This window comes from Glandiceps talaboti, chromosome 6 (assembly GCF_964340395.1).
Source record: "Glandiceps talaboti chromosome 6, keGlaTala1.1, whole genome shotgun sequence".
NCBI lineage: Eukaryota > Metazoa > Hemichordata > Enteropneusta > Spengelidae > Glandiceps > Glandiceps talaboti.
This window is the reverse complement of record NC_135554.1, coordinates 3015001-3036625: the sequence shown is the minus strand read 5'-3', so window position 1 is coordinate 3036625 and position 21625 is coordinate 3015001. Positions and strand designations below refer to the sequence as shown.

General features: G+C 36.0%; 1 protein-coding gene across 1 annotated transcript in view; it reads right to left on the bottom strand.

Annotated features, from left to right (window-relative positions):
- Window positions 1-7723: 7723 nt before the first annotated feature.
- LOC144436277 (importin-13-like) overlaps window positions 7724-21625 on the bottom strand; it is a 92606-nt gene continuing 78704 nt past the window's right edge. Inside the window, exons 22-25 of the mRNA XM_078125024.1 lie at window positions 20178-20303; window positions 19299-19388; window positions 16287-16468; window positions 7724-10104 (exon numbers count right to left, since the gene is read on the bottom strand). Coding sequence (XP_077981150.1) covers window positions 9984-10104; window positions 16287-16468; window positions 19299-19388; window positions 20178-20303 — 519 coding nt within the window. The 3' untranslated portion in view covers window positions 7724-9983. The remainder of the gene's footprint in view (window positions 10105-16286; window positions 16469-19298; window positions 19389-20177; window positions 20304-21625) is intronic.

Here is a 21625-nt window from a genome sequence, read left to right as displayed (position 1 = left end):
AAGTTTATAATTACTTCATTATCTTGAATCAATAATTAATATCCAATTAAAATACACAGAAAAATACATACAGTAACTTGAAACGCGCTGAAATATAAATAGAATACGGCGGACTGGGACGTTAAACATGCGTAATGCTTGTCTCGTCTAACGTGTGTGGATTGTACCGATTGTGTAGCGCCCCCAACGGTCATATAAATTATCTGTCTTGTCGCGCGCTCGCGATCGCGAGCTCGAATGATTCGAATCTTTGCAACCGTCCATACAAGTACTGGATGTTGAAAATTCCATATGCACGAGCTCGACATTTGCTCAATTTGCTCAATTTGCTCAATTGCTAAAAAAGGAAGGGTAGGACACTCTGGTGTTCTTTTTCGTCGTAAGATTGAAACCACATCGCCCTCGTTCACGGACGCTTTCTGTTTCGGGCAAACTTACGCGTTTTTGTTTACTCAGTTAAATGATGTTGTTACGTTTTCTCTTTCATTCAAAGGTATATTTTGAAGAGACACATATATGACGAGTAATGATTAATGATTATTTTTACGTAATTTTATGAAAATAATATGACCGGAATCGACCGTGTGTTCGAGCCTACCGTAACTCTACGGCATCAAATATTGATTAAACCAAGATATTATCAATTGTGTTTTGGTTTATATCCCTCGCAAAAGACGCACCGTTTCGGAGCTTCAGTTCATATAATATGCTGTTTCGGCAATCTGTTTTACTGTCCCGCAAACGCAATCACTCTGGCCACAACGTACTGAAACATGCGAAATATATACCTCACCACAAGAGGGCAGCAGGTGGTATCGAGCTTCGAGCGAAAATTCACGGGTCACATGTTCGAATTGAAGCGTCCTGATTGGTTTATTCGATGCCTCGTCCTACCCCTCTGTATTACAGTATTAAGGAATGCGTTTGAGCTCGAGCTCGAGCACGGCAAACAGCGCGTCACGCATCGAAGCGTCAGCTGTCGCGATCGAACTAAGCGTCGATTTTGCATGCACCATGATCATGTTCCATTAAATCATTACAGACAAAATCTATCCATATATTTTCTTTTCCTTTATTCTTTTTTGGAGTCTTCCATATTTATATAAACTTTTTCTGCGATTATTAAAAATGTTTCATTTTTTAAAAGACCGGAAAGTGTACAAATACATACCCAAAATAACAAATATGTGTAGACGTGTATAATGAGTTTATTAAAATAAACTACAAATAAAGAAGTAAGTATGTAAATGTGACTCATAGCTAACTTGGGCCGTTATTACCTGGATATCATTTTTGGGTTTCACCAGAATTGTTGCCTCATGCCCCTGGTCCTACCCTTCCTTTTTTAGCAATTGAGCAAATTGAGCAAATTGAGCAAATGTCGAGCTCGTGCATATAGAATTTTCAAAATCCAGTACTTTTATGGACGGTTGCAAAGATTCGAATCATTCGAGCTCGCGATCGCGAGACAAGACAGATAATTTATATGACCGTTGGGGGCGCTACACAATCGGTACACTCCACACACAAGACATGCATTACGCATGGTACGTCGCAGTCCGCCGTATTCTATTTATATTTCAGCGCGTTTCAAGTTACTGTATGTATTTTTCTGTGTATTTTAATTAGATATTAATTACTGATTCAAGATAATGAAGTAATTATAAACTTGACGGAACTTTTTGATATTGTCTTTATTCATGTTATTCAATTGTTGATAGACACCAGAATTGTTGCCTCATGCCCTTGCCTCCACGAGCTCAGCATTTGCTCAATTTGCTCATTAACTAAAAAAGGAGGGGTAGGAGGTAGGAGCTCGAGCACGCCAAGCAGCAGAGCGCGTCAGCTGTCGCAAGCGCACTAAGCGTCGATTTTGCACCATGTCTATCCGTATACTTTCTTTTTTCATTATTGGAGTCTTTCATATTTATATAAACTTTTTTTCTGCGATTATTATAAAAAAATGTTTCATTTTTTTAAAAGACCAGAAAGTGTACAAGTACATACATAGAATATTTCTAATCATTCCATTTCTGGCCTTATACCCAAAATAACAAATATGTATAGACGTGTATAATGAGTTATTAAAATATACTATAAATAAAGAAGTATGTAAATGTGACTCATAGCTAACTTGAGCCTTTATTACCTGTATGACATCATTATCATTTTCGAGTTTCACCAGAATTATTGCCTCATGCCCCTGGTCTGACAATGTCCAAATCAAACACACAGTGCAATATTTTGTCAGTAGTGTCATATGCGATAGTTGGGACTCTACCATTCATTTGGCAGCCTAACAATCTATATGCTCGTGCTACTGATCTTGTGTGTGTATGTGTATGTGTATGTGTGTGTGTGTGCATGCGTACGTGCGTGCATGCATGCATGTATGTAAGTATGTATGTATGTATGTATGTATGTATTGTATGTGTGTATGTCTGTGTATGCATTTGTCTGTCTGTATCTATGTGTATGTATCTATATAAGAGAATGTATGTCTGTATGTCTGTATGTATGTATGTATGTATGTATGTATGTATGTCTGTCTGTCTGTATGTATGTATGTATGTATGTATGTATGTATGTATGTATGTATCTATATGTATGTGGATGTATATATCTATGTATGTATGTATGTATGTATGTATGTATGTGTGTGTATGTATGTGAATGACAAGTGTGTGACACCAATATAGTAAAACTCTGAAATTGACATTTGATGTTCTGACTCCATTTATTAAATATATTAATTAAAATGACACAATTTAGTTGTAGTTCAAATCTAGGATTGAAATTGGGATGAATTTGGCAAAAAAAAAGTTTTTTTAAATTTCTATAGTAGAAAATTATCAAAATAGGCTGGAAATGTGTTAACATTGATAAAAAAATACCGCCAATGGCGTTGTAGCACAACTGTAGTTTTTTAAAATGTTTATCCATATGCTAGTCCATGCTAACAATAGGTGTTCATTTGCTGAATGACTATCCAGTTGCCTATCCAACCATGTTGCTATCTTTGTGTATGGTGGCCCAGGGCTGCCATACATTATATGCGAATTGTTTTGATAAAAAAAATTATAAAATTAAGAAAAAATAAAGATAGAATTAAAATAAAACTAGAATGAAATAAAAATGAAAGTGAAATAAAAACAAAATCAAAATTAAAAGGAAAGTAAAAGTAAGTTAAAGCAAAAGTAAAATAGAAATAAAAGTAAAAATAAAATAAAAGTGAAATGAAAACAAATGTAAAATAAAAATAAAATGAACATAAAAGTAAAATGAAAACAAAAGTAAAATAAAATCAAAATAAGAATTAAAAAAAAAAAAATCAAAAAAATTAGTGGCAGTTCTGGTCCGCAATGGCCTACAGCTGCCATAGACCAGCATTCTGTGCGATCTCAACGACGCCACTGAAAGTGCTGTATACATGTAGCGCCCTCAAAGGCGAGAGTGTGATTATGAGACTGAATGTGAATATGAGGCTGAATCTGGCTAACTTTGAATTGAATTTTAAGCCAAATAAAAGCGGGAACACTGTCTCGTTAGACAGAACTGTGACTGATGAAGGACCCTAACAGCTGGTCCGAAACGTCTTAAAAGAAGGGTCAACTATGTATCTGCCCGGGGACGTATTGCCAATGTCTTCCCTGCTAATTTACCCTAATACTAGGGTTATTAACCTTGACAAACTAGTCATGTGGCTAACTGACCTTCAAACAAATTTATTAATACCAAAAAAAATAATCAAGTCTGAACCAGCGTGGAAAAATATTTCCACTTATTAACAAACTTGATCTAACAACCCATAGTTGGTTACATGGTAAACTCAATGACATACACATATTTAACATTGATGGTGTTCGGAGTCCCCTTCATCGCATACTCTATCCAAAGTTCGCACACTCCAGGCATACTGAGGGTAGTCCCTGCTCACAAAATCTCCATTCACTGGAGCCCCAGTCTCACATATTTCATCAAATCTCCTTTGAGAAACTCATCCTCCTTCCATAATATAAGCTTGACCGACACAGCGCCATGTACAGTAAAATGCCTATTGGTGATGCATGATGAGCGACATAGCATGTACGGCCGATGGGAGATATGAACATGAAAGGTTAGCCTAAGATTCAGCCTCATACTCATATTCAGCCTTATAATCACAGACTCTCGCCTTATGTATACAGCACTTTCAGTAGTGCCGTTGAGATCGCAAGGAATGCTGGTCTATGGCAGCTATGGGCCATTGCGTACCAGAACTGCCACTGATGTTTTCCAATTTTTTTTCCAATATTTTTAATTTTAATTTTATTTTACTTTTGTTTTCATTTTACTTTTAATTTTATTTTTATTTTACTTTTGTTTTCATTTTAGTTTTATTTTACTTTTACTTTTATTTCTATTTTACTTTTGCTTTCCTTTTACTTTTATTTTATTTTGCTTTCATTTTACTTTTTATTTTATTTTTGTTTTCATTTTACTTTCATTTTAATTCGATCTATATTTTTAAAAACTTTTTTATGTAAACAGTTTGCATATAATGTATGGCAGCCCTGGACCACCATACTTTGTGATATATGCTACCATTTGGCTGTTGCTATGGGCGTGGTCATGTTGGTAGATATACTTGCATTCATTTTTGAATATTTTTGTTCACTTGTGTATGAATTCCTGATATTATCTTTGCAATATACGTGATCATTCAGTTGTTGCTATGGGCGTGGTCTTGTTGCTAGGCACATTTGCATACATTTATTGAATGTTTATTCATTTGTCTTTCAATTCGTTATCTTTGCAATATACGTGATTAATTGACTGTTGCTATGGACATGGTCTTGTTGCTAGGCAAATTTACATACATTTTAGAATGTTTGTTCAATTGTCTATTAATCCCTGTTGTTATTTGAGAAAAAATATACTGCCATTCGGTTGTTGCTAAGGGTGTGGTCATGGTTGCTAGGGCCAATTGTGTCAAAATATCTGAAGAAAATCTGCAGAATAACACTCCTAGAAACATCTCACCACGTTTGTCTCATTGACCAAGTACTTTTTGAGATAAAAATTTTTGACCAAAATTCACATTTTTACACCAAATTTGCTTATTACTGATGAGATCATTATATGCTTAATATTTCTTCATCTATACACCCACAGATGCATCCCTATTAATTTTCAGCCCAGTCTGTTGTGTAGTTTTGGAATTATAGGTTTTTGACCAAAAAGACACTTTTTGGCCCTAATTTGCATACTACCAGGGGAATCATCATGTCATGAACAAATCTTAATTTACTCGCATCTAAGAATGTCCCCATCAACTTTCATGCCAATCTGCCCTGTAGTTTTGGAGTTTAAGTTTTTGGACCAAAATCACATTTTTAAACCCAAAACCCACATCTCTGATGCAATTATTTTCATTTGAACAATTTCCCAACTAGACACCACATCGAGCAGAAGTAACATGACCACCAAATATCAAGCAATCGGTCCAGCAGTTTTTGACTTTAAGTTGTTTACACACACACACACACACACACACACACAGACAGACAGACAGACAGACAGACACTTTGCCATGCCTATAGCACGACTGAACCTTCAGTTCAGTTGTGCTAAAAATAGCACCAATGGTATTGTAGCATAACTGTATTTGGCTGTTGGTATGGGCATGGTCTTGTTGTTAGGCATATTTACATACACTTTTTGATTCTTTATTAACTTACCTACCAATCCCTGTTGTTATCGTTGTAATATGCATCACTGATCATTTCACTGTTGCTAAGGGCGTAGCCATGGCTGCTAGGGCCAGTTATGTCAAAATGTTTTGAACAATAACTGCAAAATAACACCTCCAGAAACATACCCACCAAGTTTCAGCCCCATTCACCCTGTAGTTTTCAGGATTCAGGTAAGTTTTTGACCAAATGACCTAATTTGCATATCACTGACGGGATGATCATATTGTGACTACATCTTCATATACACATCCCCATTAAATTTCATCCCAATCTCTTCAGTAGTTTTGGAATGATACCAAAAAGATCCATTCTTTGACCTAATTTGCATATCACTTGTGGAATCATCATGTCAATTCTTAATCTAAACACCCGTGAGAACACTCCAACCAAATTTCAGCCCAATCTGCTGAATTATAGATTTTCACCAAAAAGACACATTTGTAGCCCTTATTTGCATATCACTAGTGGGATCATCATGTCATCAATACTTCTTAATCTAAACACCCATTCTCACCAATGTTCAACCCCATCTGCACAGTAATTTTGGAATTATAGAATTTTGACCAAAAAGTCACATTTTAGACCTAATTTGCATATCACTGATGGCATCACCATGTCATGAACAATTCTAAAATTAAACACCTTGAGAACGTTCCTACAAAATTTCAGACCGATCTGCTCAGTAGTTTTGGAGTTTAAATTTTTTGACCAAAAATCCCATTTTTGACCCAAAAAGCACATCTCTGATGCAATAATTTTCATTTCAAGAATTTTCCATTTACACGCCCTACATAATGTCCCCACCGAATAGCAAGGCAATCGGTCTTTCGGTTTGTATTTTAAGTCATTTACACACACACACACACACATACACACACACACACACACAGACACACACAGACACAGACACACATAGACACAGACACAGACACACACACACAGACACACACAGACAGACACATACACATACACAGACATTTCACCATTCCTCTAGCACACTGAACCTTGTTCATTTGTGCTAAAAACACCAAACATCTGCACAATGGATGGGGTTGATGGGATGGGTGTTATTTGCAAAACAAATGTTCCAATATTTTTTATTAAGGATGGTAGGCACCTATACTATAGGACTTGATCAAACCAATGTTATGGTACAAGGTATAGAAATCAATTCAAATTCGTTCCCTTGGTTACCATGGTTTCAAAACCTCCACAAAACTGTGTGTACTCTTAACATCACAAACCTTAGTGTTACTTGACTCCTTGATATTATATATATACATATATAACTCGGTGAGTATCAATCTGCTAAGACAGTGCTCTATACCGCAGTGGCAGAGCGTAATAGTTTTGGTAGTACTGGAACTCTTTCTTGGTTGTAACTCGGAGTTTCACGCATAGTGCGATCGTCAGACAACTGTTGTCTGACGATCGCACTAAGCGTGAAACTCCGATTTACAACAAAGAAAGAGTTCCAGTACTACCAAAACTATATATATATATATATATGGGGTAAATATATAGACATTATTTAATGACGTGAACAGTTTGAAATAATGTCAAATTTCACTCATTTTCAATTTATATGCAAATCAAATCAAATCAAATTTCTCCTCTGTAACAAACAGGTCATGTGTAGACCGGCGCTATTAACATTCTTGTGATACTGGTCTGTGTCAGTAAAGATGGCACAGGCCTGTTAACATAGATGTGGCTACATTACTTTATACATTGCTGTGAGTACAATATTGATATATTGAAGTGTGTACAGGCATGTCCTGGGTTTGTCTTTTCTACATGAAACATTACCTGTGTGTACATGTGACTGTACACATAGATACATCATACATCATGTGTGTCACAGATCTGATTTTATCATGATGTCATTTGTTTGTACACACACACACACACACACACACACACACACACACACACACACACACACACACACACACACACACACACACACACACACACAAATACAGCCCAGTACATGTATACATACTTGTACAAACAGACCTTTTACATGTCTGTGAATATGGTCCTGAAATCTGACCAAATTTTCAAACCATGTAAAATAGAACTTGTATGCACATATCTCTCATACACATTTATCCCTGTTTACTCACAACAATGTTTACAGTCAGAAATTACACACCTGTATATATGTCTATGCAAACAGACCTGTTACATGTCTGTGAATACAGCTATGAAATCTTATCAAATTTACAGATCCTGTATGCAGAACTTGTTTCAAATACCCTGCCATAGGACCTGTTAGTGAACGTCTGGTCAGTTGTGCTAAAAACCTGGTTACAAGATTTGTTGTAAACAGTCAGTTGATATACTATGTTCCTTTCTTCCAGATTAACTAACAGTGTTGGAAGACCATTTTATTGCTGTTTTGGTGAGAAGTGTATCCCTTCCCTTAGATGACCATGATTTGAAATAAGTCACTGAATAAGTAATTAGAACTATTTGATTTAATCGTGCCATGAAATATTTGCAAGGGATAGTTTTCAAAGTATGCAATACTATGTATTATATTATACCAGTATATTGATGGTGGAAATCGAGGGATCTGATTGGTCTAGACATCGAACTAGCACGTCTAAAACGAGTGATAATGCACTGCTGGTACGATAATGCACTGCTGGCACGCATCCAAATTTTGTTCGCCTACGAGCGTTGAGTTGTAGTCCGCCGTGATACTGATAGTGAACTCTTCGAATTGTCAGAGGAGGATTTTCTCTCAATGAGACAATATTTTATGAGAAATTATGAAGGAAATTTCGAAAGCAACCCAGTCATCGCGTATTTGTTCAAATCATCGCCTACTACATGTACTAAGGTCAAGGCGCTAGGCATGCACGAGATCGGTCGCGGTCCCAGCCTCGGCGCGGCTGGAGTGGAAACATTGGTGAGCTGTCCTGTCCTGTCATAAAAATGAAGCAAGTGAAAGAGGTTACACTGGCCGACTTACCATTAATCTAAATAGAAATTTGTCTGGGATCCTGTCCTAGAGTATCAGTCATCAATCCGAGAGGGAAATCCTCAAACCCGAAAATCTACTGACGTAACTTCCAGTAATATAAATACATTGTAAATATCAACCTGCCGTCATGCCTGGTATCGTCTCACTTCACCGAGTCGCGAATTCGGCCGGGAACGATCGAAGCACGCTGTATTTAATAAACCACTTCAAGTTTATACCTTGAGTCAAACAGGTTGTTTATTCATCACTGTGCACTTTTAATGAGCTGATCAATGTACAGATTATCCCTAGAAACAACGAGCAGATAAAATAAATCCAGTCGCTGCACGACGTTCACATTGAGGCCAAGATCAGCTGTCTTGAAAAGCAGCGTTATTGTTATGCAAATTAAACACAGAGGCGCATATGAATCGAGAAAACGTTAGTTCTTATCTTGTTTCCGATATTTTCAATATACTGGTATAATATAATAGCGATAAACCACCCCCTGGGGAAGGTATACCACTCGGTTTTGACCAGTGAACTCAATATATGCACTCGCTATCGCTCGTGCATATATTTCGTTCACTGGTCAAAACCTCTTGGTATACCATCCCCAGGGGGTGGTTTATTGCTTAAATAATTCTGTCCCCACTGCCTCTCTGCTATGAAAGCTTTTAGACTAAATACTGTAATGTACACTACAGATGAAGGTATCTCTCCACTATCTACATATTTTAATCTACCAACAATTCTGTTGTCTACAGCTCTGTGCCCAGTCAAAGATCCACATATTTAAGGTAACAATATAAGTCTTCCATTTATATATCAATAACTTGCTTCATCTAGTAGGGTCCATTACTTATCCAGGTAAAAACTGTCAGTTTCTAACAAGTCAATTATTTGTTGTTTATTCCATCACATCCTCTGCATCCTGTCAATCATTGACTATGTTGCTAAGTGTTCCGTGTGACTGGACTGCATACTCTGTTGCTATAAGTCCACAAGAGTCCTGTCAATCATTGACTATGTTGCTAAGTGTTCCATGTGACTGGACTGCATACTCTGTTGCTATAAGTCCACAAGAGTCCTGTCAATCATTGACTATGTTGCTAAGTGATCCACCCAGTGTGACTGGACTGCATACTCTGTTGCTATAAGTCCACAAGAGTCCTGTCAATCATTGACTATGTTGCTAAGTGTTCCATGTGACTGGACTGCATACTCCGTTGCTATACCTTGTATAAGTCCACAAGAGTCCTGTCAATCATTGACTATGTTGCTAAGTGATCCGCCCAGTGTGACTGGACTGCATACTCTGTTCCTATAAGACCTCTACAGATTAAAGTAAATTCTGTCACTGTCTCCCGCATTTTCCTTTTATTTACCCGTTCCCTGAAATGGAAGATAGCTTTATCAATTTCAACCAATAATGTGTTAGTTTTACACTAAACTCATTTGTTGCCTCAGGAAACTGTCTATGTTGGGTAACTCATAGTACACATGTATGTAACAGGTGCTCACAAAAGAACAAATTACAGTAAACATATTACAGGCAAAAAGAAATCTGATTTTAATCAATACAGACTTGCCTGATAACAGCTTTCTATATATAATATAGATTTGCCTGATAACAGCTTTCTATATATAGTATAGACTTGCCTGATAACAGCTTTCTATATATAATCTAGACTTGCCTGATAACAGCTTTCTATATATAATATAGACTTGCCTGATAACAGCTTTCTATATATAGTATAGACTTGCCTGATAACAGCTTTCTATATATAATATAGACTTGCCTGATAACAGCTTTCTATATATAATATAGACTTTCCTGATAACAGCTTTCTATATATAATATAGACTTGCCTGATAACAGCTTTCTATATATAATATAGACTTGCCTGATAACAGCTTTCTATATATAATATAGACTTGCCTGATAACAGCTTTCTATATATAATATAGACTTGCCTGATAACAGCTTTCTATATATAGTATAGACTTGCCTGATAGCAGCTTTCTATATATAACATAGACTTGCCTGATAACAGCTTTCTATAAAAACACAGACTTGCCTGATAACAGCTTTCTATATATAATATAGACTTTCCTGATAACAGCTTTCTTTAATATAATATAGACTTGCCTGATAACAGCTTTCTATATACAATATAGACTTGCCTGATAACAGTTTTCTATAAAAACACAGACTTTCCTGATAACAGCTTTCTATATATAATATAGACATGCCTGATAACAGCTTTCTATATATAATATAGACTTGCTTGATAACAGCTTTCTATATACAACATAGACTTGCCTGATAACAGCTTTCTATATATAATATAGACTTGCCTGATAACAGCTTTCTATATATAATATAGACTTGCCTGATAACAGCTTTTTACAAAAAACAGACTTGCCTGATAACAGCTTTCTATATATAATATAGACTTGCCTGATAACAGCTTTCTATATATAATATAGACTTTCCTGATAACAGCTTTCAATAAAAATACAGACTTGCCTGATAACAGCTTTCTATATATAATACAGACTTTCCTGATAACAGCTTTCTATATATAACATAGACTTTCTGATAACAGCTTTCTATATATAATAAAGACTTGCCTGATAACAGCTTTCTTTATATAATATAGACTTGCCTGATAACAGCTTTCTATATATAATATAGACTTTCCTGATAACAGCTTTCTATATACAATATAGACTTGCCTGATAACAGCTTTCTATATATAATATAGACTTGCCTGATAACAGCTTTCTATAAAAACACAGACTTTCCTGATAACAGCTTTCTATATATAATATAGACTTTCCTGATAACAGCTTGCTATAAAAACACAGACTTTCCTGATAACAGCTTTCTATATATAATATAGACTTGCCTGATAACAGCTTTCTATAAAAACACAGACTTTCCTGATAACAGCTTTCTATATATAATATAGACTTGCCTGATAACAGCTTTCTATAAAAACACAGACTTTCCTGATGACAGCTTTCTATATATAATACAGACTTTCCTGATAACAGCTTTCTATATATAACATAGACTTTCCTGATAACAGCTTTCTACATATAATATAGACTTGCCTGATAACAGCTTGCTATAAAAACACAGACTTTCCTGATAACAGCTGTCTATATATAATATAGACTTTCCTGATAACAGGCTTCTATATCCTGATAACAGCTTTCTATATATAATATAGACTTGCCTGATAACAGCTTTCTATAAAAACACAGACTTTCCTGATAACAGCTTTCTATATATAATATAGACTTTCCTGATAACAGGCTTCTATATATAATATAGACTTGCCTGATAACAGCTTTCTATATATAATATAGACTTTCCTGATAACAGCTTTCTATATATAATATAGACTTGCCTGATAACAGCTTTCTATAAAAACACAGACTTGCCTGATAACAGCTTTCTATATATAATATAGACTTGCCTGATAACAGCTTTCTATATATAATATAGACTTTCTTGATAACAGGTTTCTATATATAATATAGACTTTCCTGATAACAGCTTTTTATATATAATATAGACTTGCCTGATAACAGCTTTCTATATATAATATAGACTTGCCTGATAACAACTTTTTTATATGTAATATAGACTTGCCTGATAACAGCTTTCTATATATAATATAGACTTGCTTGATAACAGCTTTCTATACAAACACAGACTTGCCTGATAACAGCTTTCTATAAAAACACAGACTTGCCTGATAACAGCTTTATATATATAACATAGACTTGCCTGATAACAGCTTTCTATATACAACATAGACTTGCCTGATAACAGCTTTCTATAAAAATACAGACTTGCTTGATAACAGCTTTCTATATATAATATAGACTTGCCTGATAACAGCTTTCTATATATAATATAGACTTGCCTGATAACAGCTTTCTATATATAATATAGACTTGCTTGATAACAGCTTTCTATATATAATATAGACTTGCCTGATAACAGCTTTCTATATATAATATAGACTTGCTTGATAACAGCTTTCTATACAAACACAGACTTGCCTGATAACAGCTTTCTATAAAAACACAGACTTGCTTGATAACAGCTTTTTATATATAACATAGACTTGCCTGATAACAGCTTTCTATATATAATATAGACTTGCCTGATAACAGCTTTCTATATACAACATAGACTTGCCTGATAACAGCTTTCTATATATAATATAGACTTGCCTGATAACAGCTTTCTATATATAATATAGACTTGCCTGATAACAGCTTTCTATATATAATATAGACTTGCTTGATAACAGCTTTCTATATATAATATAGACTTGCCTGATAACAGCTTTCTATATATAATATAGACTTGCCTGATAACAGCTTTCTTTATATAATATAGACTTGCCTGATAACAGCTTTCTATATATAATATAGACTTGACTGATAACAGCTTTCTATATATAATATAGACTTGCCTGATAACAACTTTCTTTATATAATATAGACTTGCCTGATAACAGCTTTCTATAAAAACACAGACTTGCCTGATAACAGCTTTCTATATACAACATAGACTTGCCTGATAACAGCTTTCTATATATAATATAGACTTGCCTGATAACAACTTTCTATATATAATATAGACTTGCCTGATAACAGCTTTCTATATATAATATAGACTTGCCTGATAACAGCTTTCTATGAAAATACAGACTTGCCTGATAACAGCTTTCTATATATAATATAGACTTGCCTGATAACAGCTTTCTATATATAATATAGACTTGCCTGATAACAGCTTTCTATATATAATATAGACTTGCCTGATAACAGCTTTCTATGAAAATACAGACTTGCCTGATAACAGCTTTCTATATATAATATAGACTTGCCTGATAACAGCTTTCTATATATAATATAGACTTGCTTGATAACAGCTTTCTATAAAAACACAGACTTGCCTGATAACAGCTTTCTATAAAAACACAGACTTGCCTGATAACAGCTTTCTATATACAACATAGACTTGCCTGATAACAGCTTTCTATATATAATATAGACTTGCCTGATAACAGCTTTCTATATATAATATAGACTTGCCTGATAACAGCTTTCTATATATAATATAGACTTGCTTGATAACAGCTTTCTATACAAACACAGACTTGCCTGATAACAGCTTTCTATAAAAACACAGACTTTCCTGATAACAGCTTTCTATATATAATATAGACTTTCCTGATAACAGCTTTCTTTAATATAATATAGACTTGCCTGATAACAGCTTTCTATATACAACATAGACTTGCCTGATAACAGCTTTCTATATATAATATAGACTTTCCTGATAACAGCTTTCTTTAATATAATATAGACTTGCCTGATAACAGCTTTCTATATACAACATAGACTTGCCTGATAACAGCTTTCTATATATAATATAGACTTGCCTGATAACAGCTTTCTATATATAATATAGACTTGCTTGATAACAGCTTTCTATATATAATATAGACTTGCCTGATAACAGCTTTCTATATATAATATAGACTTGCCTGATAACAGCTTTCTTTATATAATATAGACTTGCCTGATAACAACTTTCTTTATATAATATAGACTTGCCTGATAACAGCTTTCTATAAAAACACAGACTTGCCTGATAACAGCTTTCTATATACAACATAGACTTGCCTGATAACAGCTTTCTATATATAATATAGACTTGCCTGATAACAACTTTCTATATATAATATAGACTTGCCTGATAACAGCTTTCTATATATAATATAGACTTGCCTGATAACAGCTTTCTATGAAAATACAGACTTGCCTGATAACAGCTTTCTATATATAATATAGACTTGCCTGATAACAGCTTTCTATATATAATATAGACTTGCCTGATAACAGCTTTCTATAAAAATACAGACTTGCCTGATAACAGCTTTCTATATATAATATAGACTTGCCTGATAACAGCTTTCTATATATAATATAGACTTGCTTGATAACAGCTTTCTATAAAAACAGACTTGCCTGATAACAGCTTTCTATAAAAACACAGACTTGCCTGATAACAGCATTCTATATATAACATAGACTTTCCTGATAACAGCTTTCTATATATAATATAGACTTGCCTGATAACAGCTTTCTATATATAACATAGACTTTCCTGATAACAGCTTTCTATATATAACATAGACTTTCCTGATAACAGCTTTCTATATATAATATAGACTTGCCTGATAACAGCTTTCTATAAAAACACAGACTTGCCTGATAACAGCTTTCTATATACAACATAGACTTGCCTGATAACAGCTTTCTATATATAACATAGACTTGCCTGATAACAGCTTTCTATATATAATATAGACTTTCCTGATAACAGCTTTCTATATATAATATAGACTTGCCTGATAACAGCTTTCTATATATAATATAGACTTGCTTGATAACAGCTTTCTATAAAAACAGACTTGCCTGATAACAGCTTTCTATAAAAACACAGACTTGCCTGATAACAGCTTTATATATATAACATAGACTTTCCTGATAACAGCTTTCTATATATAATATAGACTTTCCTGATAACAGCTTTCTATATATAATATAGACTTTCCTGATAACAGCTTTCTATGAAAATACAGACTTGCCTGATAACAGCTTTCTATATACAACATAGACTTGCCTGATAACAGCTTTCTATATATAATATAGACTTGGCTGATAACAACTTTCTACAAAAACACAGACTTTCCTGATAACAGCTTTCTATATATAATATAGACTTGCCTGATAACAGCTTTCTATATATAATATAGACTTTCCTGATAACAGCTTTCTATATACAATATAGACTTGCCTGATAACAGCTTGCTATAAAAACACAGACTTTCCTGATAACAGCTTTCTATATACAATATAGACTTGCCTGATAACAGCTTTCTATAAAAACACAGACTTTCCTGATAACAGCTTTCTATATACAATATAGACTTGCCTGATAACAGCTTTCTATAAAAACACAGACTTTCCTGATAACAGCTTTCTATATATAATATAGACTTGCCTGATAACAGCTTTCTATAAAAACACAGACTTTCCTGATGACAGCTTTCTATATATAACATAGACTTTCCTGATAACAGCTTTCTACATATAATATAGACTTGCCTGATAACAGCTTGCTATAAAAACACAGACTTTCCTGATAACAGCTGTCTATATATAATATAGACTTTCCTGATAACAGGCTTCTATATCCTGATAACAGCTTTCTATATATAATATAGACTTGCCTGATAACAGCTTTCTATAAAAACACAGACTTTCCTGATAACAGCTTTCTATATATAATATAGACTTTCCTGATAACAGCTTTCTATATATAATATAGACTTTCCTGATAACAGCTTTCTATATATAATATAGACTTGCCTGATAACAGCTTTCTACAAAAACACAGACTTGCCTGATAACAACTTTTTATATATAACATAGACTTGCCTGATAACAGCTTTCTATATATAATATAAACTTGCCTGATAACAGCTTTCTTGAATCTTTCTTTCTCCTCCTTTGATGCTCTAGATGAGGGAAACTCTGGAATTTGAAAAAATTCTTCCAGCCATTTACAGAAATGAGAAAAGCAGTGTCTGTTGAGTGCCATGATAATGTCCGCCATGTGATCCATTAATTGACGTTGTCCAGCACCACCTATTGCCTGGAGACAAGATAACACACATGATTCAATGATTGATTTGAAATAGGCATGTCTGTTGGCACAAATATGGTTAGCAAATCATCCTTTTTGTCCATCACTTTGTGTAGTCACAGAACGATCACTTACATCTAGGTATGTATTAATGTTTTTTATCATATACCTATGCTAATATCAACCATTCTTGATGACGTTTATGTGAAATATCACTTTCTCATATCAGACGTTATATGTCATGATCTTCATGTTAAAGGTGATTCAAAATGCTCACATTCACTATTGCTATTTTGCTAGACGACATGTTTGTGAAATATATACTGGTTTTAAAACTTTAAAAAAGTGTCTGCAAACACCTTAAAATGACCTTTTTTCAGTCAGTTCCCTTCAGATTTACTTCAAGAGTTTTCGGGTATTTCCGGTCCCACATGATTTTGTGATGTCATAGAGGGACATCGTTAGCACACAGGCTATGACGAGCGTAGTCAACAGGTGAATAAAACTCAACAGCATTGTGAAAGTACATTGCTGGTGGTTGTAATAGACATCAGTAAACAAAAACTACAATCTACATGTTTTATCAACCAACATTTACCGATATTTACTCACACTTTCTGACTAATTGTCAGTGTCTGTGGGTATAAATGCAAAAATATTATGTCCCCAAATTATGGCAAAATAAATCAAAACGGCTAGACTAGATATACATAATCACTTGTAATGTCAAGTGTTTCACATTCAATGACTTTTATTTTTTTGATTTTTTTAGATCCATCGGATTTAACTCCTAAATCTGATGAAAATTGACGATCTCCCGAAATAGGTTGACAGGGTCAATAGAACATGCACGTAAACATCACCTGACAATAGAGTCCCACTTTTTTTATTTATTGCATATTTTCATTGAAATCCTGGGCATAGGCATATGACAAATTGGTTATTACCTGATGTCACCTCTTCTTTTGTTGTATCAGTGTTTGTGCCATTTTGGCAATGTCCCACTTGGCTAATGACTAGTGTCATGATTCCGAAATGGCAATGTCCCACTTGGCTAACGACTCATGTCATGATGCCGAAATGGCAGTGTCACACTTGGCTAACGACTAGTGTCATGATGCCGAAATGGCAATGTCCCACTTGGCTAACGACTAGTGTCATGATGCCGAAATGGCAATGTCCCACTCGGCTAACGACTAGTGTCATGATGCCGAAATGGCAATGTCCCACTTGGCTAACGACTAGTGTCATGATGCCGAAATGGCAATGTCCCCCTTGGCTAATGACTAGTGTCATGATGCCGAAATGGCAGTGTCCCACTTGGCTAACGACTAGTGTCATGATTCCGAAATGGCAGTGTCACACTCGGCTAACGACTAGTGTCATGATGCCGAAATGGCAGTGTCCCACTTGGCAAACGACTAGTGTCATGATGCCGAAATGGCAATGTCCCACTTGGCAAACGACTAGTGCCATGATGCCGAAATGGCAGTGTCCCACTTGGCTAATGACTAGTGTCATGATGCCGAAATGGCAATGTCCGCTTGGCTAACGACTAGTGTCATGATGCCGAAATGGCAATGTCCGCTTGGCTAAAGACTAGTGTCATGATGCCGAAATGGCAATGTCATACTCGGCTAATGACTAGTGTCATGATGCCGAAATGGCAGTGTCCCACTCGGCTAACGACTAGTGTCATGATGCCGAAATGGCAATGTCCGCTTGGCTAAAGACTAGTGTCATGATGCCGAAATGGCAATGTCATACTCGGCTAATGACTAGTGTCATGATGCCGAAATGGCAATGTCCCCCTTGGCTAACGACTAGTGTCATGGTGCCGAAATGGCAGTGTCCCACTCGGCTAACGACTAGTGTCATGATGCCGAAATGTCAATGTCCCACTTGGCTAACGACTAGTGTCATGATGCCGAAATGGCAATGTCCCACTTGGCTAACGACTAGTGTCATGATGCCGAAATGGCAGTGTCCCACTCGGCTAACGACTAGTGTCATGATGCCGAAATGGCAATGTCATACTCGGCTAACGACTAGTGCCATGATGCCGAAATGGCAATGTCCCACTCGGCTAACGACTAGTGCCATGATGCCGAAATGGCAATGTCCCACTTGGCTAACGACTAGTGTCATGATGCCGAAATGGCAGTGTCACACTTGGCTAACGACTAGTGTCATGATGCTGAAATGGCAGTGTCCTACTTGGCTAACGACTAGTGTCATGATGCCGAAATGGCAGTGTCACACTCGGCTAACGACTAGTGTCATGATGCCGAAATGGCAATGTCACACTTGGCAAACGACTAGTGTCATGATGCCGAAATGACAGTGTCACACTTGGCTAATGACTAGTGTCATGATGCCGAAATGGCAATGTCACACTTGGCTAATGACTAGTGTCATGATGCCGAAATGGCAATGTCCCACTTGGCTAACGACTAGTGTCATGATGACAAAATGGCACTCGGGACAATATGACAAACAAAGAGGTGACACTGGGTAAAAATCATTCTGTGTAGAATCATGTAACAATCACTTGCATACAGGTATGTTTTGTGTCAATCACTTTGTGTAGTCATGTAACACTTAATACTTGCATACAGGCCAAGGTATGTAATAATGTGTTGTGTCTATACAGTCATGTAACACTTAATACTTACATACAGGCCAAGGTATGTAATAATATTTCAGTATTGCTCTCCAGTGCATAAATCAATGCAAGTATAATCAGTGGTACATATGTACTAATCTAAATAACTGGAATGTAGAGCTGGATCTTTCAAACATGTAACATGTAGTATTGTATAATATGCATCATGTTTACCTTGAGTACAATTTCAAGTAGACTTCTACCATAATCTCTTACAATCTGTTCTAGAATAGGAAACTTTTCAGATTGGTTGATGAACTCACACTGAAATAAACAATAACAACAGAATTGACCACATGGAAACTGAATTTACATTAATTAACAACAGAACTGACCACAGGGAAACTGAATTTACATTAATTAACAACAGAACTGACCACAGGGAAACTGAATTTACATTAATTAACAACAGAACTGACCACAGGGAAACTGAATTTACATTAATTACTTTTTTAAAAGTTGTATTGAAATTTCAAATTAACTACAACAGTGAGATACATTGATTTGTTCAGGTCTTGGAAATGTACAACTTTCATTGTAATAAATAAAGTTGAAGCGCCACATACCAAGTCATATGATATAAGAACAATCACTATTATGACAAGCAAAAGTGTAATCTAACATTGCTATACATATACTTACATGTAATATCAAGCTCTATTATTGTACATACATGTAAAAGAGTTTACAACTATTTTAACATGATTTACAAATACAACGTACACTGTTCTCAGTCAGTCTTGTCATAGACATGATGTACAACGTACACTGTTCTCTGTCAGTCTTGTCATAGACATGATGTACAACGTACACTGTTCTCTGTCAGTCTTGTCATAGACATGATTGGTCTGTTAGACTTTTCTAAGTACAGTATAATTTCCATAGATTGTTTACAAGAGCTTTCTAACTTTTTACAATGATCTACTAATTGTTCCTGTTCAGCGCCATACAACATTATGTTGTATTAGATTTTGGCGCTATACAAATTCTTTTGATTGATTGATTTATATTTTCGTGAAAATAAAAATAGATATATATGAAAAGTTGGCTTACAAAAGCATTAGTTGTTGATTTGACAGTTGCTGATTCTGGTAAAGTCAGAGCCACTAAACCAATCTGATATGATGACAATGGATTACATTCAGATGTGACCACAATGTGTGGGTGTTTCTTTAACAACTGTAAATAAAAACATACCATACATAACATCAACTAAATGCATACAATTAATTAAGCCTTGATGAGTTGATTGGGGAGGGGGGGAGGGGGGGGGCGGAGAGACATCATTAACTAAGCCTTGGTGAGTTGGGGGGAGGGGGTAGACATCATTAATTGAGCCTTGGTTAATTGTTGGGGAGGGGGGCATCATCAATTTAGCCTTGGTGAGTTGTTGGGGGGGGGGGGCATCATTAACTTAGCCTTGGTGAGTTGTTGGGGGGGGGCATCATCAATTTAGCCTTGGTGAGTTGTTGGGGGGGGGGGGGGCATCATTAACTTAGCCTTGGTGAGTTGATGGGGGGAGGGGCATCATTAATTTAGCCCTGGGGAGTTGATTGGGGGACATCATTAATTACTAATAAGCCTTGGTTAGTTGATTGGGGGAGCAACACTAATTTAGCCTTGGCGAGTTGTTGTTGTTGTTGTTGTTGGGGGGGGGGGAGGGGTTGCATCATTAATTAATTAAGCCTTGGGGAGTTGATGGGGGAGGCATCATTAATTTAGCCTTGGGGAGTTGATGGGGGGGGGGGGGCATCATTAACTTAGCCTTGGTAAGTTGATTGGGGCCATCATTAATTTAGCCTTGGTGAGTTGATTGGCGGGCATCATTAATTTTGCCTTGGTGAGTTGATTGGGGGGGGGGGGGGCATCATTAATTTAGCCTTGGTGAGTTGTTGGGGGGGGGGGGGGGCATCATTAACTTAGCCTTGGTGAGTTGATTGGGGGGCATCATTAATTTAGCCTTGGGGAGTTGATTGGGGGGGACATCATTAATTACTTAAGCCTTGGTTAGTTGATTTGGGGGACTTGGTGAGTTGTTGGGGGGGGGGGGGGGTTACATCATTAATTAATTAAGCCTTGGGGAGTTGATGGGGGAGGCATCATTAATTTAGCTTTGGGGAGTTGATTGGGGGCCATCATTAATTTAGCCTTGGGGAGTTGATGGGGAGGGGGGGGGGGTTGCATCATTAATTAATTTAGCCTTGGGGAGTTGATTGGGGGGGGCATCATTAATTTAGCCTTGGTGAGTTGATTTGGGGGAGCATCACTAATTTAGCCTTGGTGAGTTGTTGGGGGGGGGGGGGGCATCATTAACTTAGCCTTGGTGAGTTGATTGGGGGGCATCATTAATTAATTAAGCCTAGGGGAGTTGACTGGGGAGGCATCATTAATTTAGCCTTGATGAGTTGATGGGGGGCATCATTTTGTCACAATGTCAGCTTGTCTTTCTCAATGTTCTGTAAACAAAGTGATCAACTGTTACATGAAATTGAACATTCAAA